Genomic DNA, 24,320 nt, shown 5'->3' on the forward strand with positions numbered 1-24,320 from the left:
GTAAATAGGTCGTGGGAAGGGGGTGTGGGGGTCCTCCCCCAGAAAATGTTGTGTTTTTAAGATGCAATTTCCTGCATTCTCATCAATTTTAGGGTGTTGAATGGCAAATCCCATCTTACATCTCACTCCCTCAGATTGTTTCTATTATTTGGCTTACAGAGTTTGACTTGACACAAATGTCAAGCATTTTCAAGCACCTCACCAAAAATTCAAGCATTTTCACAACCTTGAAAACACTTTTTGAAATTCAAGCATTTTCAAGGAATTCAAGCACCAGTGGGAACCCTGAATATAATAGGCAGGTTTTCAGTTTGTGGAGTATGGCGTGCTCTTATCCAGATAGTTTGTTGGCTTCTTGGGTTTGGGTGCTCTTTAGTCCAAGGTATAGTACTTCCAGGATCAAAAAATGAGAATAAATTCTCTGACTAAGGCACTCCAAATTAAAATGTCTTTATTGATACGACAGGTCCTACATGGACATATTAAAAACAAGGCCTTGTTTTTAATATGTCCATGAAGGACCTGTCGTATCAATAAAGACATTTTAATTTGGAGTGCCTTAGTCAGAGAATTTATTCTCATTTTTTGATCCTATAATAGGCAGGTGTTACCTGCAGCCTGCGCCTCTCCTCCGAGGGAGATGGATCCCACGATGGCAGGGTAGAGGATGAGGTGTGGGGAGTCGTGGGCCACGCGGCACAGCAGGCTGCAGATGCTCTGGCGGATGTAGGCCTCGGGGTGGTTCAGGCGGGAGAACAGCTGCGGGATGATGCCTGCAGGGCGGGGGAACGAGAGAAAAACAGCAGCTCAAGATGGATGACAGGACAAGTGGAGAGCGCCCTCATTGGAAATTAACTGGTTGGTGGTTGAACAGCTGGTGGATGGTGCTATGAGGCTGAGGGAAGGACCCAGGATGTCCAGGATACACAACAACAAAGGGGTCTTGTTTGAAATGACTTACTATCTAGGTAGATTGCGCAAAGCAATGCATTTCGAATCTTTCGAAAGGAAATATTTTTGACAATCTCAAACAGGAAGAAGAGAAGAGAACGGAGTACAGTTCAGAGTTTTAATTCAGCACCCCCCCCCCTCCCCTCCCCCCCCAGGAGTTGTATACTATATCTCTCTCTATACCTTGGCTCTTGCAGATGTCAAAGCACATACTGAGGACATCTGTATTAGAGTAGGCAGTGACCAAACAAGTCAAATCTGTAAACTGTATTACAATTTGAAAAACAAATGAATTTCAACAAACGTGTACTTAACAGTGAATTAAAATGTGCATTCCTCTATTCATTACACCCTGCATAATATAGTGGACATCACCTCTCCATGGAGCAGTAGGCGTGGATGCCAGCCCCAGCTCCAGCTCCTCTCGCAGCTCTCCCGCGTGCTTGACCAGCAACCGCAGCAGACGCAGCGTTGCCATGACGATCACGTCGTCGTTACTCTGCTTGCTGCTCTGGTTGCTTAGCAGCAGCTTGGGATCGTCCTCGTTTATCGGCACCTGGAATATGACGCCGGAAAACAAAGAGTCAAAGCTGAGCCAGAAGTAAATGCAGCTGATCCATCAAACCAGGATCTAACGCCACATTTCTCACACCAGATACTCAATACAGTATCCAATATCTCATCTTCACATGATGAGTCTCAAATTTCCACCTCAACAATGCAGATTTAAAATATTAGCCTGATTATCATCGACTTTCAAATCTCTTCGAGACTTGGTCTGACCAAGAGCACAACAATTAATGTTTGCCAAACGGCATGGTTGACCCGCCTCCCAAGGTTTGCTACTGGTTGACTGGTTTCCGACAAAGTGGTTGGAGTTCCCAATTTTTCTAGAGATCAGAAACAATATTTACATTGCTCTTGGCCTGACTAGAAGCAACGCCAAAGGTGTTGCGTCAATAGGAGGGCGTGGCCTGGCTATATAGCACAGAGGCGCATTGCAATTAACAAGCCGTGGCATTCCAGAGTGTCTAGCAGAGGTAGCAGTTGGAACCTCCTCTTCACATCCTGTGCGGTGTTCCTTCCTACCTGTCCGGCGTTGAGCTTGAGGAAGGTGAAGTAGGCTCGGCAGGAGACCCTGTAGAGGCTGAAGATGCGGTCCACCACCGTCCTCCAGACGCGGATCAGGCCCTCTGTGACCGTCTCCTCCACCTCGGCCAGCCAGGGGCACGCGGCCAGCAGCTGACGCCAGATCACATCCACCATGTCGTCCTCATCGTCATCCTCATTCTGCAGGGCCATGTCCTCATCCTAAACAGAATTTAACAAAGAAAAAAACATGCCAATCCATCTGAAAAATGGGTGCTGGACTAGCAAAAATGAAGAGAAACGTGGGCTTGGTGTTGCGGATGTCCTTTTTTGTCATTACGGTACTCATCCTAAACACGAAAGGCTCAAAGATTTTCATATTTTCATACACAAACACAAAATATATAACTCAGTCGTCAGGGCTATGCTGGTGGTGTGATTTCTGGGGTGCCCAATCATTGAAGAGGTACCTTTATGTTTGAATCTAGCCTCTCCAACCAATCTTCCTTTTCTAAAATCACTCCCTGTCAAAATGTTCCAGACTTCACCAAAATAATAATGATAAAAAACACTGCTTTAAAATGATCTATTATGAAATCAGTAGTAGGCAGTGAGTATACAATGAGTTTCAGTTTGGTAAGAATACACGACACCACTTATGTAGTATATAGACAGTCAAGGCTAGATCTACCCCATCCTTTTTTCATCTATTGTGAAGAGCTTCCTCCTCTCACCTGAATGCCAGCAGGGCGACACATGGCCTGCCCGAGGATGCTGAAGATAGTCTCCTTGTCCTCCTCACTGGTGCCCGACGGGAGCAGCTCCTCAATCTCCTTCTTCTCAGCCGGGAGGAGAGGCACGCCCTCACCTTGGCTGCAGACACAAGCAACAGCAAAGTCTGAGTCAATTTCATTGGCAGTTTCCTTCACATGCACTGGACATAAAAATGAATTAAAATTACGTTTCTCACTTTTCCATGAATTCACAGACAGTAGAGACATTCAAATACAGGACAGGATACGTATAGTAGTCAGAGGAGATTGTGATGAGAAAAGAGAAGCTGGAGAGCCTGCACAAGCCTTAAAAAAATACTAAAGTAGTTTTCATCTCTGACCACCATTCTCCTTCTAATGTCAAGGCTGAGCAGTCATTGACAAGTACACAGAAAGGTTCCAAAATTGCTTAGTGTGGCTTGGTGTATAACCCGTGGAGAGCAGCTAAGAGAAACACACTTAAAAACTTTGCATCGAACAACTAATTTGCATTGCTTTAAAAGGACCACAGAACGTAGTGACAAGATAACTCTGAGCAATTTAGCAATTTTCGCCACTTCCCCATTGATCTAAGCCAGCCTGTGTTTTTCGAGAGTACTCGCAGTCAGGTTCTTACAATCACTGATACAAAACATCACAAGCCCAACGTGTTGTTGCCAGGCAACACGGCTCTGAAAAGTCGTCCTTGAATCACCGCAATCAAAGCCTAATGCAGTTAGATAAGGGTCATGTAAGGAGCATCACAGAGGCTTAAAACCAGTAGCAGTGACAAAAAAATGGAGCCCACCATAACAAGATGACTTATGACCATGTGATGGCTGCTGTCAAAATGGGCCTCTGTTGTGTGTGTGTGTGTGTGCGTGTGCGTGTGTGTGTGCGTGTGTGTGTTGCATTTTGAGAGGCATTTTAAAATATATATTTTTGCAGTGGTAAACAGAGCTCTTTCAGGTTCCACAGAAAATTAAGTTCAGCAAAAATGGAACAAAACAAGACGCTAGAAAAGGTCACGTTAGATTATACTCCCATACAGTTGAGATCCATTATTGACACTTGTGAAAAGTGGCTGGTGTTAGAGTGGCTGGTGTTAGGAGAGGCTGGTGTTAGGAGTGGTCGTTGGGAACCATACCTGGCGTTGTCCACAACCTTCCTGCCCCAGCGGTAGGCCCAGCTTGCCAGGGCAGCCCAGGACTTGGCCACGTCGGGGGCCTGAGAGGTGGACACCTGGTACAGCTGGCCCAGCACAAAGTCTGGCTCGCCCACTCCCACACTCACTAGACACAGGACAAAGGGAAAATGTCAGAGACACTCATTTCACATCGTGAAATACACAAGAGACATGGGAACTGATGAACTGACAATAAATCAAATAACTGATAATAGCACAAATATAAACAATGATTCAGTCATGCGAGTTCATATTTTTAAAAAAATCTTTATTTTCTAACATGTCACCATACGAGAAAATTGTCTGATTGAAGGCTGTTTTGCCGTTCGTGTGGTGTGGGTGTCATTTGAGAAATGAATGCTCTGTGTGAATATAGCAATAAGGATGAAGGAATTTTTGTATATTGCTTTTTTGGCCAAATGCACCCTGAAGCTTCTGCTAGAATGAAGCAGCTCAAAACAAGGATGGAATGAGAGGGAGGGGAGAGATCCAGGAGGATGGAATTGGGTATTCCTTTCCACTGCCTGTTGTGTGTTATATCCATCATCGTACCAGTGATCTCGGGTGTGATGCGAGGCACCCCCTGGTCCTCCAGCGGCAGGTCCAGCAGGGCAGCGATGTTGCGGCTGAGGGGGGTCAGGTTGGGCGGCTGCTGCCCTCCTCCTCCTGCGGTTGCTGGGCAGACTCCCCTCTTGGCGGCCTGCTTCAGCTGGGCGGTCAGGTCCTTCCAGTCGGCCAGTAGCCACTTGCAGAGCGTCAGCACCGAGCGGCACGCGGCACGCTCGCACTTACCAGAGCGGCAGTAGGAGAGCGCGCACGAGCTCAGCATCTCCATCGCACCAGACGACTGGCCTGCGTGGACACACAATAAAGCAGAATACATTTTTAAAACATTTTGCAGACATGGCGGAACGGCCTACAAAAGTTTACGCTTTCACTTCTCCAATTCGCTCACGTGTTCTTGTTTCATTTTTACTACTATTGCACCAAAAGGATGTAGTGTAGACTCGACCTGTGCAGTAGTGCGTGCTAAGGACAAAAAAAAGGAGCCTCAACCTCGATAATCTATAAAAGCAAAGTTGCCTTTACAAAACACATACTGGCATTGTTTACATGAGACATTTAAATAAGAATTAACTCAATTTATTACAAATATTAAAATTTTAATATTAATATCATTCATAATAAAGTGAAAGTGCAATGTAAACTCGACCGAACTATTTAATTCTGAAATATTTTATCAGATTTTTTAAAACACGACACACATACGGTACTGACCTGCGGTGAAGAGCACTTTGGCCTTCTCGATCTCCAGTTCTGGCCCCCACTTCTCCTTGACGGGGCCGTCCAGCGAGAGCATCCTGAAGGCCAGCAGCAGGTCCCCTCCCCCCTCGGGGTGCTCCGTATGGGGCTCGCAGCACTGGCCCAGCAGACGCGACGCCAGCGCGATGTTGCCCTGCTTACGAGCAAACTTCACCGCCGTCACGCACAGCTCCATCAGGTGTGAATCCACCGCGCCGGATGAACCTGGTGGCACAAAGAGGGACACAGACTATCATACGGAATACAGATAAGAGGGAGCGCGTACACCATTTAGGTGGGGAGTGGGCAGTCCAGGACAAACCTAGTGGCAAGGCCAGACTAGGAGTTCTTACTCATATCCTAACTCCTGTCCTCCCTTGTGCTTGTGGCCTCATGTTGACATCGAAATGAGTCACTGACAACAGAAGTTTAACTGAATGTCTCGCAAAATCATGATTCAAAGTTCATTTTCTCATTGAAACAGAGGCAAGGCATCAGTGAAACGCAAGTCCACAAGCACAGGTGGAGGACAGAAGTTAGGCTAATGGAATGTACCCAGGTCTTTTAAAAGGATATCAAACCTGTCAGCTTACGTTTCAATTGATGCCTGAAAAACTACCTGCATAGCCTTCCAGACATACCAGAACTGACAGGCATGTAAATTCATGCTCTGACTATCTAGCGTGTGCGATCTCGCTTGGCTGAGCCCATACCTTTCTGCTTGAGGAGGAGCTGCCGCTGGAACGTGGTGTATCGGAGTGCGTGTAGCCAGGGCTGCACATCCTGTTGCTTGCAGGAGCTCAGGGCTTCACTGAACAGGGGGATCAGGCAGTCCTGCAGAGGGAAGGAGGGAGAAAAGGACCGGGGTTTGATTATTCGTTGGCATGGAGCACATGGGATGAGCATCAGAATCACAAGGTTGAGTTTGCCATTGTCCACGATTATTTTTTTTTATTTTTTTTCTTGCAACACTTCACGTTGATGTTAACACTCAACTTTGCAAGCAATGAAACACAACTTTGCAGAATTCACATTAGTTGTGAAAAGTTGTGTAATCTACACAAGGAACACTCCTGTTCACACGCCAAGAAAACCAACTGACAGACACACGCACACAGCTGTTACCTCTGGGGGCAGCTGGTTGGCGAGGGAGGCCTCCAGCGCGTTGGCACAGTGCAGCTGCATGGTGCCCATGGTGGGCAGGGAGCCCGACAGCGTCAGTGTGGAGAGACGCAGGGCACCCAGAGAGATGCGGCCCGTCTGCTTCAGGTACTTCACCAGGCTACAGGAGAAGGGAGAGAGAGCGCAAGGAACACACATACACAGTCAGTCACACACGGGAAACTGTAGGAGCGAAAGACGAACACAGACAAGGGAAGCAAAAAGCAGAGTTCTCAACCGAGAAACAGACATTATGTAGAATAAAACAGGCAGCAAAAGGCAAAAATAGAGTGTAGAGTAAGTGACGAGAAGTGTGGTAGTGTGCTGCTTTTGTGAACAACACCGTGTTGGGTATGAAAACTGTGTGTAGAGAGAACTCTGAGGAGGGTAATGCTTTAAGTTCCTGCTCTTGACTGGCTGAGATTATGGTGTGCGTTTACTACTGTACTCACTGTGATGAGACATGGGCATGGTCTTGTATTCTTGCTAGTGTGTGTGTGTGTGTGTGTGTGTGTGTGTGTGTGTGTGTGTGTGTGTGTGTGTGTGTGTGTGTGTGTGTGTGTGTGTGTGTGTGTGTGTGTGTGTGTGTGTGTGTCTTACTCTGAGTTTGGCATGGTCTTGTGCTCCTGTTCGTGGTTGGCTGCGGTGATGGCTCCTACAGCGCTCCGCAGTAGCTGCACCTCCACAGCCTTCTGCAGCTCTACAGGGTCCGGACTCAGCACCGCCGGCAGCAGACGCTTCAGATCTGAGACACACACGCACGCACGCACACACGCACACACACAGTATGAGACAAAAAAATAATAACAAATTGCTGGTCAAGACATACATCTCCTACATCTCCAACATCTACGCATGATTCTTGGCAAGTCTGATGATGCAGTGGCTCTCTATGGGACATCATTAGGAGGAGCATGCTTAGTCTTTCTATTTAGCAGCAATACATGAATGGACATAACATGGTGCTCATGCAAGAATGTTGCAATGTTTAACCAAAAAGGTCTAACATGGCAAAGTTCAACATCCCTGGCATGCAAATTCCGCAAAACCGAAACATGAAGCATTTAAATGCAGATAAGAAAAATGAGTTATACTATAAATTCCTCTAGATGTATATAAACGTAAAGCAGCTGAGAGACTGTATCATTTCCAAGCAATAGCATCATGCATGGTATTCATCAACTGCCTACCTAGTTTGTCTTTGGTGCTGGAGTTGAGCAGGCCGTAGTCTTCCCCTGGCAACAGCTCCAGCTGAGAACGGCACTCTGGGAAATCTCCATCTTCAAACCTGGTCAGAGCTCTGCTCAACACACACACACACGTAAGAGAACATCCGCTTTCGTCTTTACAACCATTTTAATAATTCATAATGGATGGTCATTACATTAATCATTAGCAATTGTTATTACCAAGTGATACCGTCACAGCTCCTTCACTCCAGTACAGCCTCTCACACATACCAGATCAAAGGCGCACACACACACACACACACACGCACACGCGCACACGCACACGCGCACACGCGCACACCAGTGCTTGACACTAACTTTTTCGCTTACCAGCCATTTTGGCTAGTGGTTTTCCTGACTCACTAGCCATTGGGCCTTTTCACTAGCCATAATTTTCTTAACCATCATAGCAGCTTTGAAGAATTATATAATAGGCTGTAATAATGTGATGTAGGCTAACATAATATAATATGATATAATATAATATAATATAATATAATATAATATAATATAATATAATATAATATAGGGCTTAATAATTAGCCTATAATTGTTAGGCCTATTAACTGGTCCATGCATGCATGCTATGGAAAGAACAGATATGATCTGAGGAATGGCATAGGCTATATTGACCATGCAGAAACACCAAGCACGGTGTTGTGGAAGGGCACAAATGTAAGCTACACGAGAGCAAAATATTTGCGCCTTTGATCTGAAAGGCACTTTCTTCATATCATATAGGCCAATCTGTGGAGGTTGCCGTCCAAATTGATGCGCTAAGTAGATAGCAAAAGTCATTGCCAAGTTCGCCTCTCCTCGGTCATGGATGTGGAATAACACCTATTCTGGAATATTTTCTTTTAGTGTCCATTAAAAAGCGCACACAGATGCGGTAACTAGGCCTACAGAAGGGGCTACGACTTCCTTTCATTTCGTTTAATATTGAGTTGTTTAAATAAACGGACGCAAGGCGAAACGGGCAAGGGACGTGCTTAATGCAGTCTGGAAGGCTGCAGTAGGCTACTGCTCGTTGTTTAAGCCCGGTTTGACAGTCGGGAACAACAGCACAAGAAACATGGAGGAATATTAAGGTATGAAGACATACAGGCGAATCAGAAAATAATTGAAACCGAACATTATTAATGCCGCATGTGTCCTTATTTTATCACTGCGCTTATAGTCTCGAGACTTTCACAAGACAGGCTGGCGTGTTTTCCTCTCGCCTTGGTCATTTTAATGTAGGCCTACACTACTACTAAGTATTGAACTAATGACAGATCGCAAAACACGTCAGTTGAGATGAACTTGGCTACTTTATTTTCACGACAAGGTTTTCAGTGACATTTCCAAACGCACGCTGATATGCCGGTAGCTCGTTGCCACTCCTCTTCGCAAGACTAGTCGCTCCATAGAGGTGTTATTTTCTACCTCTATGAGTCGCTCTATCAGATTCTTGGCATGCGTTACACACAGGTGACACGTGACACAGGTGCTTCATGGGTATTGTAGGCTCGCGAAAGCGCATTGTATTGCTTTTGTAGCAAAGACGGTCCGAGGAAAAAAACTACAAAATGCGGTGCCTCATCATTCAGAATAGTAACGGACCCGCCAGAATGGCTAGTGAACCTTCGGTATCTACTAGCCAACGCCGATATTCACCCGCATTTGGCTACCTGGCGTGTGTTAGTGTTAAGCCCTGGCGCACACACGCTCACGCTCACGCTCACGCTCACGCTCACTCACCTGATGTAGTTGAAGTCTGTCTTGAGGTTGACTGTGGTGGCGCTGTTGTTCTTCTTGAGGGTGTGCATGCTGGCCTGCCACTCCTGCACCGAGGCCCAGTCGCTCAGGGACACGTAGCACTCGCACGCCTTGTTGGCCAGGAAGTTCACCACCTCCGGGGAGCACTCGCTCGATTTCAGCAGCACCGTCTTCCTGCCGTCTCCTGAGGATAGGGGGTCGCAAAACATGGAATCAGAATCGTTTTTTCATGGCAAACTAATGAATTTGAACATGTCATGTACCAGCACTCTGGGTAGTCTGGGTAGGTGTTCAACAGACTTATTAGAATTGACCCAAGTTCAGTTTTCCGTGCTAAAGAAAGGTAGAAAAGATTCTGGGGCTAAGCCAAAGGAGTATCCCATGTATTGCTGCCGGCAGGGCACTAAATTTGGGCTAGAATTGCGACAAATGATCTCTTAACGAAAGAGCAGTTGTTTACTGGATGAAGCTGTGCTTCTGTGGCAGCTACTGCTGCCAGACCAACAGGTGTGAACCCAGGGACGGTTTACGATTCTATGGGCCCCGCGGCCAGACAACAAGAAAAGGCCCCCCTCCATGGGTGTTAGTTTCCAGGGGTTTTAGAAACTATGAGAAACTAACTTGGGTTTAAGGGGGTTTCTCCAAATATACAGTTGTTACAAGTGCAATTTTAACACATTATGGCTTTAGGGCCCCCTTGGCTCTCGGGCCACTGGGTCTGGGCCCGGTAGGCACGTGCAGTATCCCATCCTTGTACGTACCGCTGCTGCTGCTGTGCTTGGGGCTAGCGGTGTTGCCGCTGCTGTTGGAGTTGGTGAGCTTGAGGAGAGAGCGGTCGAAGACCTTGATGGAGCAGTCCATCCCAGTCACCGCACACAGCTGCTCCTGGTACTCTAGAGCCGCCTTCTCAAACCTGACAACATGGAGGACACAAAAATGAATGGTGTTGGATACCAAAACCTTAGACATAATACTGTTTTGCCAGCTAATATAGGGGAATCTTCTAAATGTAACCCACCAGAAATACTGTTTTGCAAGCTAATTTTAGGAATCTTTTAAATTTAACACACCAAAACAAAGATATAAAATGCTGCTTATGCATTTGTACTCTTTGCTTGTGTTATAATGACATGCCTTCCACAACAGCATATTTTTAACCGTTTCAGCAAGATAAGTACAGCGATACAAAGCATTTCAAAAGCAAGCAACTGATAACACTCAACTCTTAGCACACAATGTAGACAAGAAAGACAAAATCAAGTGGACACACACAATGTAGACAAGACAGACAAAATCAGGTGGACACACACAAACCAAGATGTAGGCATCAGAATAAACATTCTACAGCATGTGTGAGACACGCACCTTCCTTCAGCCTGCAGTGCCACAGAGCCCACCCATGCCAGGCTCTTGCCAGTGTTGGCCAGGCTCCACGCTGCCAGGCCCTGGATGGCCTCTGGGCACCGCAGCTCACACAGCGCCTCCACCAGCATCATCAGGGGCACCTCCAGCTCTGGACCCTGCATGGCACAGCACATTACACTTAGCAGACTCTTACATCGATTGCATTACATTAAAATACACTAAACCGAAGATATTTTCATCCGTTACATTCTAATTATACATATTCGGACAATGAAGATTATAGAATTATAGAATGTGGGAGAGACCTGCACATCACAGCTGTTGTATGGAGACAGGTTTTGGACTGGTTCTCATTTTTCAGTTCATCTAAACAGCCAACTGTAAATTTCTGAGAACATCACCAGTTCTGGGCTAAGTAAAGATTAAAGCACACAGGACCCGGCCATGGCTCAATAGGGAATTGACTGTTACGCCGGCGGCCCGGGTATTATGTCTCTCTCCTACTCGCTTCCTGTCACCATCTCACACCGTCCTATGAAATAAAGGCATAAAATACCCTTAAAAAACAGTGGCGTGCACTATGCTATTGCACTTGTACCACTGTATGGACAAATTCCCGATGAGGACCTATGTTCAAAGTCGGGCCTTGGTCAGGGTCCCAACCCTAAACATTCTCCCCCTCCCACTCATGTCCAGTCATCTCACCTGGGCGCTGCTGTTCTTGATCTCGGTGAGCAGGTCAAAGCCGTGACGCACGGTGACCGCCGGCTGGCCAGACATCAGTCCCACACGCATCAGTGCCAGGCGGATACGCGTCAGCCAATCCTGACATGTCTGCCGGTTGGTGTAGAAGAATGTTCGAATACCCTGGAGGAGGAGAAGAGGCAGGAGAGAAGATACTGAGCAGGGGAGCTCAAAACCAAAGACATGCTTCCTTTTCAGACAATACTCTTTGACTTGGCAAAAAAACCCCGTATATCTCAGGGTCAACGTATTCATGAAATAATAATACAATACATATGAAGTACTTTGACTTCACTGCACCAGAGTGTTTGACCTTCGATTGTATGTAAAAACAAAAAAAAAAAGATATGGCATACATGTCGGAAAAACACAGAAAATATTACAAGAGCATAAAATAGGAACAATCTATTGTGGTGTTTACAATAGTGCTCCCCTGCAGTAGTACTCATGATGCCCACCTTGGATGGCGCGGTGAGTGGGCGTTGTGCATTAATAATGTATGTCTACTAGTATGTATAATGGATAATAGTACTTGGATGGCGAGTGGGCGTTGTAAATGAATACTGTATATGTCTACTACTATGTATAATGGATAATCATGGTTCTGATGCCCACCTTGGGTGGCGCGGTGAGTGCGTTGGCACAGCCCTCGTAGGCGTTGTACATGAGCTTCTCCAGGTTCTCCAGGAACTGCAGCAGCAGGGCCAGCCTCAGCTGGTTGGTGTGGTGGCCCTCGTCACTCTCCGCCGCGCTCCACGCACTCAGCTCCTGCTCAGCGTTCAGACTGTGGGCCGCCAGGCTGCGGATCATACCTGAGGAGAGGGAGGAGGAGGGGGAGGAAGAGGAGGACGAGATGATAGAGGAGGAGGAGGAGCAAGAGGAGGAGTAAGAGGGAGGAGGGGAAGGAGGGACGAGGACGAGATGATCGAGGAGGAGCAAGAGGGGGGAGGGGAAGGAAGGATGAGGACGAGATGATAGAGGAGGAGGAGGAGGAGCAAGATTAGGGGGATGAGGAAGAGATCATAGAAGAGGAGGCAGGAGGAGCAAGAGGAGGGGGATGAGGAAGAGATCATAGAAGAGGAGGCAGAAGAGGAAGAAAGGGGAGGGGAAAGAAGTATGAGAGAAGGAGGAGGAGGGAGGGGGGAGAGGACGAGGATGATGCCAAAAAGGGAGTTGGTGGAGGAGAGGGATGAGAAGGATGAGGAGTGGGGTGGTAAAGGGGGGGCGGTAAAACAGGAGACGGAGAAGGATCATGAGGTGGACAAAAGGTGTAGGACAAAAAAGAAATGAAAAGAGAGTGAATGAGGAAGTGGTGGAAAATGGCCGGAGGAGGAGGAAGTGGAAGATAACAGGTAGAGGAAGCATAAATAATTGGCTAAGTCACAGACACTCTGTTGAAAGACTCAGTGATGAAAATGTGCCATGTGTTTGGTTGTTGCAAAGTATCAGAGCTTGTTTCGCTTCACCCAATTCTTTTCCATAGGTCAACCCTGCAAGTTTAACATGGCCAGACCACAGCGACCTCACTCACCCTCTATGGTCTGGAAAGTGTCCTGGGCGCGTCCGAGCGGCGTGCGCAGCTTGGAGAGCACGGTGAACTGGGCGGCCTCCCAGACGGCCCACTGCCACAGCGCCGCCTCCGTCTTCAGCAGGGCGCGCGGCACACACTGGGTCTCACGCTTCTCCACGCGCTGACAACTGTGGTACAGACGCTCCAGCCACGGCTCCTTACTGCAGGCACACACACATACAGAAACAAACACACACACGCGGAAACACACACACACACACGGAAACACACACACGGAAACACACACACGCGGAAACACACACACTTAAGATTTCCAGGAGGACATGACCTAAATATTTTGATTTAATACTCAAGTAGATAAGAGTATCATTATAGGTATGAGTCATTCTCACTGTAAATAATTTACATAACAATATTCCTAGAGCTTTAGTCACCTTGAAGAGGCCAAAGACAAACAAAAAAAGTCAACCTAGACACAGCAGAAGGAGCTCTTGGTGCAAACTTGTGTGTGTGCGCACATGCTGTGCAGGGTGTTTGCGAGTGTGCACAAACGTGAAAAAGCATCAGCAAGTGGCATGTCCTTGTGCTCACCCCCAACAGTGCACTGAGTGTGTGAGTGTGTGTTGTCCTTGTACTTCACCCATCCCCACGCAGTGCACACACACAGAGACAGAGAAAGCATGGGAGAGCGAGAGCGAGAGCGAAAGAAAGAGAGAAAGAAAGAGCGAAAGAAAGAGAGAAAGAAAGAGAGAAAGAAAGAGAGAAAGAAAGAAAGAAAGAGAGAAAGAAAGAAAGAAAGAAAGAGAGGACGTGAGAGAGAACGCGCACACGAGAGACAACGCGCGCGTGAGAGAGAACGTGCACACGAGAGACAACGCGCGCGCGAGAGAGAGAGAGAGACCGAAAGCCAGAGAGACCCTTGCGTTGCACTCACCCCCCGCGGTGCACGGTGCCATAGAGTATGAAGCTGATGACGTCGGAGAAGTCCTGGGGGTGGAAGGTGCTGCTGGGAGCCTTGGCCATGTGCCGACGCACCGCCAGCGACAGCTCATGCACCTCCACATGCGCCTGGTTACTGCAGGAGAGACAGAACAGAGAAAAAGATGCATTATTCTAAGCACAGCGAAGAATGTCTAGAAAGAGGACTGAGCCATTGTGGTCAGTTCATGGATCTCTGCATGACTGGCTACTGCAGAGAATAGATGGAGACCAAGTCAGCTCTATTGTCTATAAAGAGGCCAAGGAAAGCTCAAGCACCTCGTTACTGTAGAACAGAGCACAAAAGTTAGGGTCGCACACGCGTGCGCACGCACGCACGCACACGCACACAATCATGTCAAAAATGAATGGGCTATTACAGCCAGATATCTCCACATGCTTTTGGTTGCTGCAGGGACAGTAGTCTATGCAGGAGATAAGGGAATGGGCAATTATCGTCCGAGTAACCTCCTGGGTCTCTGTCAACAGATAGAGACCACGACAGTAGGAGGGTGTGAGGAAAACGGCACTGGTAATTATTTTAACTCCTGAAAGTCCAGGGGATAAGGGAATGGCACATTATTCAGAGAGAAACCTCATAGATGTCCGCATGGGTGAGCGGTTAGGGCGTCAGACTTGCATCCCAGAGGTTGCCGGTTCGACTCCCGACCCACCAGGTTGTTGGGGGGAGTAATCAACCAGTGCTCTCCCCCATGCTCCTCCATGACTGAGGTACACTGAGCATGGTACCGTCCCACCGCACTGCTCCCCATGGGGCGCCACTGAGGGCTGCCCCCTTGCACGGGTGAGGCATAAATGCAATTTCGTTGTGTGCAGTGTGCAGTGTTCACTTGTGTGCTGTGGAGTGCTGTGTCACAATGACAATGGGAGTTGGAGTTTCCCAATGGGCTTTCACTTTTCACTTTCATGTGTCTGGTTTCTGCCGGGAGAATAGAGGGCACGCCAGAAGGAGGACAGATTTATAATTCCACAAAAATGTACTAGACCCACTTGCCCATCCTTTTCATAGAGAGGGTGTGGACAAGAGTTTCTCAACGGAGTCTGTACAGGTGGCATTAGCCCATTCCATTTTTTAATACTAAGGGAGACGTTTACAGGGTTATGATGAAGTCAGGGGGCCGTTTGTCCAAAAAAAATTTGAGAACCACGGATGTAAAAAAAACACAAAAAACAGCAGGACAGACACAGGCAGGCAAGCCTTCAAAGCGACTGTGCTTACCTCAGAGCTACCGCCAGGGGGATGGACCTTAAGAGCCTCCCATAGGCCTGCCGCACCCTCACGGCCGAGTGCACCAGCTGCACCCTGCACACGTCCACACACCTGGACAGGTAAGGAGGAGGAGGAGGAGGACAGACAGAAAAGTGGTGGTTAAGCGTAGGGTAGACCAAGAGTAGGAAAGACCACACATTCATATCTTGTGGAGATTCAAACTACTTCAGATGGAAACAAAAAAAGAGCATATCATTTTGAGAACCATCACTGCCAAAATAATGAATAAAAAAAACACTAGGAGATATGATAAGACCTTCCGTCACTAGATGCCATCACCACCGCGTAACAGGACTCTACATCATTACATGTGAGGCCGAGAACATTTCCAACAAAGCTTGTAGAGTATTTAAGCAGGTATAAATACACAAAGATGATTTTCTGATGAGTTTTCCCTCCAGTAGCTAGCAGCAGCACCACAGCATGGGCACAAGCAGCACCAGATGCTGAGGAGCAAGTAGCCAAGGCCACGCCCTGCTAATGACGCAACACCATCGGCGTCGCTTCTATTCAGGCCAGGAGCAATACAAATATCGCTTCTGAAGTCAGAAGAAATGGGGAACTCCACCCACTTTGTCGGGAATCAATGTTCAAAGGCAGTGACGTGGTTTAAGCGGAGACGTTCTCTTGGGACTAAGAAAGTGTTTGGTTTAAACTTCGGCACAGCCTTTTCTGGCCTTGACCAGACTCAAACCAAGGGAGGCGGGTTAACCAGGCCGTTTGGGAAACGTTATTCATTATCTTCTTAGTCAGACCAACATCTCGGTATGAGATTTGAATGCAGCAGATGATGATAATCAGGCAAAGGAGCGAGTGCAGCATGCTCACCTCTGCAGCAGCTCTGAGGAGAGGGATGAGGAGAGCACCTGCAGACTGTTGCACGTCTGGAGGCTTATGGACGGGTCTTCATTCAGGGCTAAACACAAACCATCACATACACAGTCAGTTAACAGACATAGAAATTCACGCTTGAGAAAAAAAATCGCAAGCAGTCTTGCTCGGTTACTGCAATTAAGAATGAGACAACACATGTAACTGCAATTAAGAATGAGACAACACATGTAACTGCAGTGAATTTTTTCAGAAATCTCACAGAGGATGATGCTCGTTCTACACATTTGAAGTCTAGCACTTCTCTTAACAACCCAAGTGGAGGAAGACACCTGACACCAATAGTGACTGTGTGCATGGCCAAATCAGCAAAGATCTCCCTGCAGCTCACCGTTTGCCAGTAGTCCTTTGCAGAGTTTGTGAAAGGAGGGAAGGGAGAAGAGGGGGGAGTAGGTCTCAGACTTTTTCATCATTAGGGAAATCTCCAGGGACCAAGTGAGCAGTAGCTTCCTGCAGAGAGAAGGGAAAAGAAACAAAAACCCTGACCATTTTGAACACATAAATGATGGCGGAGATGATCTTTAAAATAATATGGGGGGTTTATACTTGCACACTGAGAATGGAAATTAAAGATTGCGAAAATGTGAACCTTTATCAGCTTTTATCGGTGTATCAACCATGCATTTATACTGAATGTTCATAACCAGCCTATAGAACGGTGGCAAGTTGCATAATAATGTTAGCTAATCGCCAAAACATTTCTCACACATATACAATGCAGGAAGCTTACAGAAAGAGTCTGCATGAAGAATCAGTCTAACCCAGTTGAAATCAAGCTTAATGGAAAAACAGAGGCCCTAGAGCACGCGGCTGTGTGTGTGCGTGCGTGTGCGGATGGGATGGAGAGCTGTGATTGGGTGTACCTGGCCTCGGGGTTGAGGTGCTCTCTGCTTAGCAACATGCCCAGCAGACTCAGCAGCGTGCTGAAATGCTTCTTGGTTGCCGTGGTGACCGTGCTGATGACAGCGCCGTCGAAGAGTGAGGGAGAGGAGGAGCTCAGGCTGCTGGAGATGAAGTGATCATGTCTAGAGAGAGCGAGAGAGCGAGAAATCATTAAAAAGGTAAAAGGGAAAGGAGATGAAATTTTTAAAAAAAATGGTATACAATTAAATCATCCTGCAAGCTAGGTATTAACAGTTTTTTTGTATGTGCTCATGATTATATTTAATTGAGTGGTATTGCAATCTCTTGCTTAAATATCATTTGAGGCTGTGGTTACCTGGTGCAGTGGGAGTATAGCGTGTAGAGCACAGCGTACTGGATAGCTGGGTGATGGACCGCCAGCTCAGAGTGGACCAGAACCAGGTCCTGACTGAGCAGTGCAAACACGGTTGGAGACAGCGCCCACATCTACACACACACACACACACACACACAGACAAATGCATTTGTATGACTAATCCATGACCACTTATGTCCAACACACACACACGGCCAAAAAAAAAAAAAACAACCACACACACACATCTGTCACTCCTTACCCCGATGAGCGAGTTCTTGGTGTTTCCGATGGTGGTGAGGGCGCTGAGGTTGAAGATGAGGATGAATTCGGCACGGTCGGGCTCGAACTGGAGCTGGGGAGGCGGGGTCGGGGTGGGGTTGGGGGTAGCTGACGGCTCGGGCCCGGGGCCCGGGGCAGTGTCAGTGGCGGGGGGTGGCTGGGCAAGGTTGAAGGCGGGGTGCTGGATGTGAGGGCAGGCGGGGGGCAGGCCTAAGGGAGACAGCAGGCTGTTGAAGGCACAGCCCATCTCCCCCAGCACCAGCTTGTAGGCCGCCTCCAGCGTGGGGATGTTCTTCAGGCTCATCAGGGCCTGGTACACGACCAGCGCTCCCGACATCACCTGAGGACCAGGAGGAGGAGGTCATAGGTCAGTGGATAGAAAATATAATAATTCGATAGGTCATTAGATAGATAATATATTCAGGGCTCTAAATTAACTTTCTTCATCACTAGCTAAAATGACTAGCAGATTCTTCAGATCTTCAGATCTTACTAGCCAAGCACACACTCACTCATGAGTCAAAGTGGCTTTTCTACCTGCCAAATTAGAATTTCACCAGCATTTGGCAAGTTGGCTGGTGTTAATGTTGAGCCCTGAATATATTACTGTTAATGATGACTGGTACAGGGTCAGGCATTTTTTTTACACTTGTTTAAACAGAAAAGTATGCCAATTAAGACCAATTACTGTACAGTTGTCGACCTTGCACAGACTTCAGAGATAGCCAAGTAACCATCAATCGCCATTCGCCAACCACATTACTAGATTCCGTATTTTTTTCCTACCACATAGGAAGGCAGTAGGGACTTTGGGATCCAGCCGAGGTGTGGCATGCCATTTACCTCTTTCTCCCTGTGGAAGCGCAGCTCCAGAAGCTGCGATGTTGGAGCCAGCAGCTTCTCCACAAACGAGGCAGGCAGCTTGGTGTTGATCTGGTCCACAATCTGAAATATAAACGGACATCTATTAAGTTAGCGCCAGGGACACAAACAGTAGCACACGCCTACATACTACTAACCCACACACACCTACACTGATATCACTGGTGAGGAACACACACCGTAAACATGAATACACATACACACAGTGTGAGCAGGTTGAGAACGGCCATGCAGTACTCTGGTCCGCAGCCCTGGCAGCTGTGTGTGTGTGTCTGTGTGTGTGTGTGTGTGTGTGTGTGTGTGTGTGCGTGTGTGTTCCTCACCAGTGTGAGCAGGTTGAGAACGGCCATGCAGTATTCTGGTCCGCAGCCCTGGCAGCTGTGCAGCTGCTCCAGGCTGTAGGCCATGACTGTATCCGTCAGGGAGCTGTTGGAGTCCAGGCTGAGCAGCAGCACGCACACACACTCGTTACCCGCTGTCACCACCGCCTCTGAGAAGAACACCTGCCGCGCCGTCGTCACGCACGACAGCACGCGGTTCAACACCTGAAGGAGAGTGGAGTGGAGGGAGAGCGGAGAGGTGAGAGGAGAGGAGAGGAGAGGAGAGCAGAGAGGAGAGGAGAGAGCAGAGAGGAGAGAGGAAAGCAGAGAGGAAAGCAGAGAGGAAAGCGGAGAGGAGAGGAGAGGAGAGGAGAGGAGAGAGGAAAGAGGAAAGAGGAGAGAGGAGAGGAGAGGAGAGGGGAGGAGAGCAGAGAGGAGAGCAGAGAGGAGAGGAGAGAGAGGAGAGAAGAAGGAGAGAAGAGAGGAGAGCAGAGAGGAGAGGAGAGTGAGGACAGGATGAGTCTATTAGTGAATGAAGGGTCTATGGTGCAAGTGCTTTTGGGGGCAGAGAAGTATTGGAATGCAATGTTGGCGTGCTGATCATCAGTACACGGCTTTATGCAAAAGGTGAGAGTTCCATTTGTTAGGCTACAGTAGTTAGGCTACAGTTTTAACCACAAGGACAACTTGGCACTGCAATACCGAACCACAGGTAATGAGGCTCTTAATTGTTTTTTTTCTTTAATTACTTTATTTTAAACAAAAACAAAAACACAACACAGCGACGACTCACATCTGTGACGTAGGCTTCTGTGATGGGCGGTCCGCGCGTGGGGTTGAACCTCTCCCCGATGCTGCGCACCACGGTGCTGAAAACGCGCAGCAGGGCCGCCAGCTTGGGCAGAGACACCGTGGGAGGGGGAATGTCCTCGTCCATCGTCTCCCCCGAGATCACGTGACTCAAGTCCTGCAGGGCACACGACGAAAGGAGGGATAAACACGGAGACATGGAGGACAAACACACAGACACAGACACACACATGGTCGGCAAGGGATTGCTGACAGCAGACTAACTTTTCATTTCTTTAAAAAGCCAATTGCACATGTAATTGACTGGGAAATCTAAAATCCTATACAAATGTTGTCATATGCATTTCCTTCAGTTTTTTTCATTCAAAGCTTGCACATAAATGTGTTGTGAAAGGCCATAAAAATCACAGTAAAATATTCACATGCAGTAAATGTGGGCTTACAAGTTATCTTTCCGGCCCAAGACTATACCTCTACATACCGTTAACCCACACACACTGATATTCCAAGTACAACGAGCAGTATGCATACAGGTGGCACTAAAACTCTGAGGGTTTTTTTTCCTTCCATGAGAGACCACCAGTGTGTTTGCTACCTCAGCGTAGGCTTCCATGTCCTCCAGAAACTGTCCCAGCAGGGTGGTGGAAAAGGCCAGGTCGGCCACCCAGAATTGCTCCAAACTCTGCAGCCAGCCTGGTGAGACAATAAAGACTCATGACTTCTCTTGTAGCGGATAAAGACAATGAGTGAGACTCTTTAAGGGACACTGTGTGAGATTTTTAGTTGTTTATTTCCAGAATTCATGCTGCCTATTCACTAATGTTACCTTTGTCATGAATACTTACCACCACCATCAAATTCTAAATATTCATTATGACTGGAAAAATTGCACTTGTCATACATGAAAAGGGGGATCTTCTCCATGGTCCGTCATTTTGAATTTCCAAAAATGGCCATTTTTAGCTGCAAAAATGACTCTACTTGGACCACACTAGAAAATATTTGTTTATTACTTAGTAAACTTTCATGTAAAGATCAAATTTGGCAACAGGCAGCCCAGTTTCAATGAGCAGCATAGTTGCAGTACCTTTTTTGACCATTTCCTGCACAGTGTCCCTTTAAGGCCCTACATTTGTATTCTCATTGCAAATCCACAAAGACAGGGTGTGTATTGTATTGCATTGCAATGTTATGTTTCATATGGATGATCACTGATTTGTATGTGTAATTCTACTGAAACACACTGCTAAAAAGTGTAAGCAGCTTGACAAGAGCTCAGTTTGCAAAGTTGGAGTGAGGACTTCTCTTCACCACTGAAGCTCAAACGGACAAAAGAAGTAAGCAAGCAAACAAACAAACAAACAAGCAAACAGCCAAACTCTTCTCTCTCCTTACCGGACACCTGCTGGGTGAGCGACTGCTTCTGTGTGTGATCAATATGCCAGCCAACCAGGATGTCAACCGTGTCCTGCCAAGGGGAAACAGAAAACACACACGCACACGCACACACCATACGCACACGCACACACCATACACACACCCACACACACACACACCCCACACACACAGCAGCTGTTAACAATAAAGCTTGGATAGAACATCAGATTGAAAGACCACCACTTACACCCCCCCACACACACAAGCACACACACACGCACGCACTCTCACACAAAGTATGAGAAGACGGTGGGGGGTTTTTCTTGAAATAAGGCTAGTTTTATGAGCCGAAATGCTTTCCCTCCAACACAAACACACAGACTGCTCAGCAGTTGGGAATTGCTTCTTTCCTCTGAAGTTGAGATCCAAAGCTGCTGGATGCCATGTTCACAGCTCTTGTTAACTCTGACCAGACCATCACCTACCACCGCAGTCCACTGCCTATCCAGGGCGCACACGCGCACACACACACACTAGAGCATGTTCTCCAGTGTGGCAGTGTGTGTTGGACTCACCCTGAAGAACTCATACGCCCAGCACAGACCCAGGTGACAAAGAACCTCGAGTTTGGTGCTCTCCCTTACGTTAGTGCTGAAGATGAGTGGTGAATAGCAGCAGGCAAATACACTCACTTCTACAATACACACACACACACACACCTCTGTGATCTAATGAGTGTGGTGGGTGCTGAAGAGATGTGTGGGTAGCAGTGGGCAGGTACACTCTCTCCACAGACAAGACAGCCAAAAAGACAGACAGGCAGACCCATCACCACCACCAGTTAGAAGTGTGTGTGTGTGTGTGTGTGTGTGTGTGTGTGTGTGTGTGGCGCTCACCCTGAAGTTGGTGCTGAAGATGTGTGGGTAGCAGCGGGCTACCAGCAGGATGCACTTAACACTCTGGCACAGCAGCTCTGGGGTGTCCAGATTCTCCAGGATGGACTGCAGACTACTCATCACCAGCTAGAGAGAGAGAGAGAGAGAGAGAGAGAGAGAGAGAGAGAGAGAGAGAGAGAGAGAGAGAGAGAGAGAGAGAGAGAGAGAGAGAGAGAGAGAGAGAGAGAGAGAGAGAGAGAGAGAGAGAGGGAGAGGGAGAGGGAGAGAGAGAGAGGGAGAGAGAGAGAGAGACAAAGAGAGACCATCATTGACACAAAAGAAGTGCATCTCCTTGACAAATATTGACATAGATAAATAAATAAATGGGTGCATAGATAAATAAATAGATTCATACATAAATACATAAACTAAATAGCTGACAACAACCACGGACATGATCGCAAGCACCATAACAGTTCTATCCATTATCTCATTAGGCAGGCTAATGAATATGATCTTCCTCATGCATATTCAGTGAGCACTTGCGCAATCAATGATCATCTCTGAACTCATGAATAAACAACATAATACCCCAAAAATGAGAAAAGGTGTTAAAAAATATAAATACTAAATTTCATGCATGAAAAATATTCAAGCCTCTATGGCACTGTAAGGATAAAAATGACATCTATGACGGTACTGCTTGAAGGATAAGCTTATGCTTCTGAAAGGTTGGGCTTTGGGTAAAAACCCACAAGAAAGAAAGAAAGAAAGAAAGAAAGAAAGAAAGAAAGAAAGAAAGAAAGAAAGAAAGAAAGAAAGAAAGAAAGAAAGAAAGAAAGAAAGAAAGAAAGAAAGAAAGAAGCTGGCCTCAGAGACCAGCAGTCCATTCAATAAAGTAAAATTCAAGCTCTTAACTAATTCCTGTTATGGGATGACCGGTTCTAAATTGATACGTTTGACCTGAAGCATTACCTGCATGACAGGTGAGAAGGCCTTCTTCTCGCCCACGGTCTCCAGGGCGCGGTAGGTGGCCACCAGGTACAGCTGCTTCACCTCGTCCTTGGTGCAGCCGCTGAACTTCAGGAAGATCCACTTGAAGATGCGCTCCGCCTCGTAGCTCAGCGCCGCACACAGCAGCCCCAGGCAGCCAGCCGCTTCCAGACGCAGCTCCGCTAACAGCTTACTACTGCAGGGACACAGAGGACAGGAGTAGGGTTAGGTAGGTAGCTCTGCACAGGTGAGTGTGTGTGAGATGCAAACAGCAGACCCAGGCAGCCAGCCACTTCCATGAGCAGCTCCACTAGCTGAGGAGAGAGACAGAGAGACAGAGAGACAGAGAGAGAGAGAGAGAGAGAGAGAGAGAGAGAGAGAGAGAGAGAGAGAGAGAGAGAGAGAGAGAAAGAGACAGAGAGAGAGAGAGAGAGAGAGAGAGAGAGAGAGACAGAGAGACAGAGAGACAGAGAGACAGAGAGACAGAGACACATAGCAGGTGACTACAGGCTGCTTCCATATGTAGCTCCGCTAGGAGGGCACACAAAAGGAGTAGGAAGAGGTAAGCAAGCGAGGATGCGTGTAAGAGTTAGCAGCTTACTGCTGCAGGGACAGACAGAATGGGTTGTAAGGTCAGGTGTGTGTGTGTGTGTGTGTGTGTGTGTGTGTGTGTGTGTGTGTGTGTGTGTGTGTGTGTGTGTGTGTGTGCACCTCACAGCAGGCCCAGGCACCTCCTGTCGCAGAGTTAGGAGTGTGTGTGTGTGTGTGTGTGTGTGTGTGTGTGTGTGTGTGTGTGTGTGTGTGTGTGTGTGTGTGTGTGTGTGTGTGTGTGTGTGTGTGTGTGTGTGTGTGTGTGTGTGTGTACACAATAAGGGGAGATGGACTTCAAACATCAACAACTAACCATGGGGTGAGGAGTACAACAACCATCAGAATAAGTTATTTATGGGCAGTTAATATGGGCAGTGTGATTACTTCACCGCCTACCACCTAAGCAGGCCAGAAGAGATGATGGATTTGAAAAGAGCATGGACTTTGGGACTTGACCCTTACCTCTCATTCAAAATGTCATTCAATGTGCTCAAGATCGCATCCAACTGTTTCACAAGGACCTGTGACAAAGGAACAGAAGACAGATTTGATCAAACACACTCATACACACACACACGCTCACATTCCGTCACACAAACTGGTGTTGCACCAATACCATTTTTTGGTACCGATTCCTATACCTGATATCCGCCTGTGCATTATCGGCCGATACCGATACTACTCTGTTTGAAATTTATATACAGTACATCAAGTACTGCATAGGCTACTACTTGAATGTA

General features: G+C 47.3%; 1 protein-coding gene across 5 annotated transcripts in view; it reads right to left on the reverse strand.

Annotated features, from left to right (window-relative positions):
- The window catches only part of smg1 (SMG1 nonsense mediated mRNA decay associated PI3K related kinase), a 63,544-nt gene that overhangs the window by 30,850 nt on the left and 8,374 nt on the right, over positions 1–24,320 (reverse strand). For 3 of the 5 annotated variants that reach the window (XM_063221600.1, XM_063221581.1, XM_063221609.1), the window contains exons 5-36: positions 24,043–24,101; positions 22,972–23,185; positions 22,018–22,143; positions 21,140–21,212; positions 20,340–20,437; positions 19,728–19,901; positions 18,938–19,159; positions 18,576–18,677; positions 17,713–18,072; positions 17,451–17,581; positions 17,095–17,256; positions 16,563–16,681; positions 16,169–16,256; positions 15,290–15,391; positions 14,006–14,146; positions 13,072–13,271; positions 12,156–12,352; positions 11,502–11,663; positions 10,797–10,951; positions 10,193–10,344; positions 9,414–9,615; positions 7,632–7,741; positions 7,042–7,186; positions 6,406–6,562; positions 5,994–6,114; positions 5,248–5,505; positions 4,531–4,830; positions 3,940–4,084; positions 2,775–2,913; positions 2,041–2,262; positions 1,327–1,507; positions 612–773 (exon numbers count right to left, since the gene is read on the reverse strand). In XM_063221600.1, coding sequence (XP_063077670.1) covers positions 612–773; positions 1,327–1,507; positions 2,041–2,262; positions 2,775–2,913; positions 3,940–4,084; positions 4,531–4,830; positions 5,248–5,505; positions 5,994–6,114; positions 6,406–6,562; positions 7,042–7,186; positions 7,632–7,741; positions 9,414–9,615; positions 10,193–10,344; positions 10,797–10,951; positions 11,502–11,663; positions 12,156–12,352; positions 13,072–13,271; positions 14,006–14,146; positions 15,290–15,391; positions 16,169–16,256; positions 16,563–16,681; positions 17,095–17,256; positions 17,451–17,581; positions 17,713–18,072; positions 18,576–18,677; positions 18,938–19,159; positions 19,728–19,901; positions 20,340–20,437; positions 21,140–21,212; positions 22,018–22,143; positions 22,972–23,185; positions 24,043–24,101 — 5,179 coding nt within the window. The remainder of the gene's footprint in view (positions 1–611; positions 774–1,326; positions 1,508–2,040; positions 2,263–2,774; positions 2,914–3,939; positions 4,085–4,530; positions 4,831–5,247; positions 5,506–5,993; positions 6,115–6,405; positions 6,563–7,041; positions 7,187–7,631; positions 7,742–9,413; positions 9,616–10,192; positions 10,345–10,796; positions 10,952–11,501; positions 11,664–12,155; positions 12,353–13,071; positions 13,272–14,005; positions 14,147–15,289; positions 15,392–16,168; positions 16,257–16,562; positions 16,682–17,094; positions 17,257–17,450; positions 17,582–17,712; positions 18,073–18,575; positions 18,678–18,937; positions 19,160–19,727; positions 19,902–20,339; positions 20,438–21,139; positions 21,213–22,017; positions 22,144–22,971; positions 23,186–24,042; positions 24,102–24,320) is intronic. The other 2 variants (XM_063221617.1, XM_063221590.1) reach the window with 1 other exon arrangement.

Source organism: Engraulis encrasicolus, chromosome 2, assembly GCF_034702125.1.
Source record: "Engraulis encrasicolus isolate BLACKSEA-1 chromosome 2, IST_EnEncr_1.0, whole genome shotgun sequence".
Taxonomy (NCBI): Eukaryota; Metazoa; Chordata; class Actinopteri; order Clupeiformes; family Engraulidae; genus Engraulis; species Engraulis encrasicolus.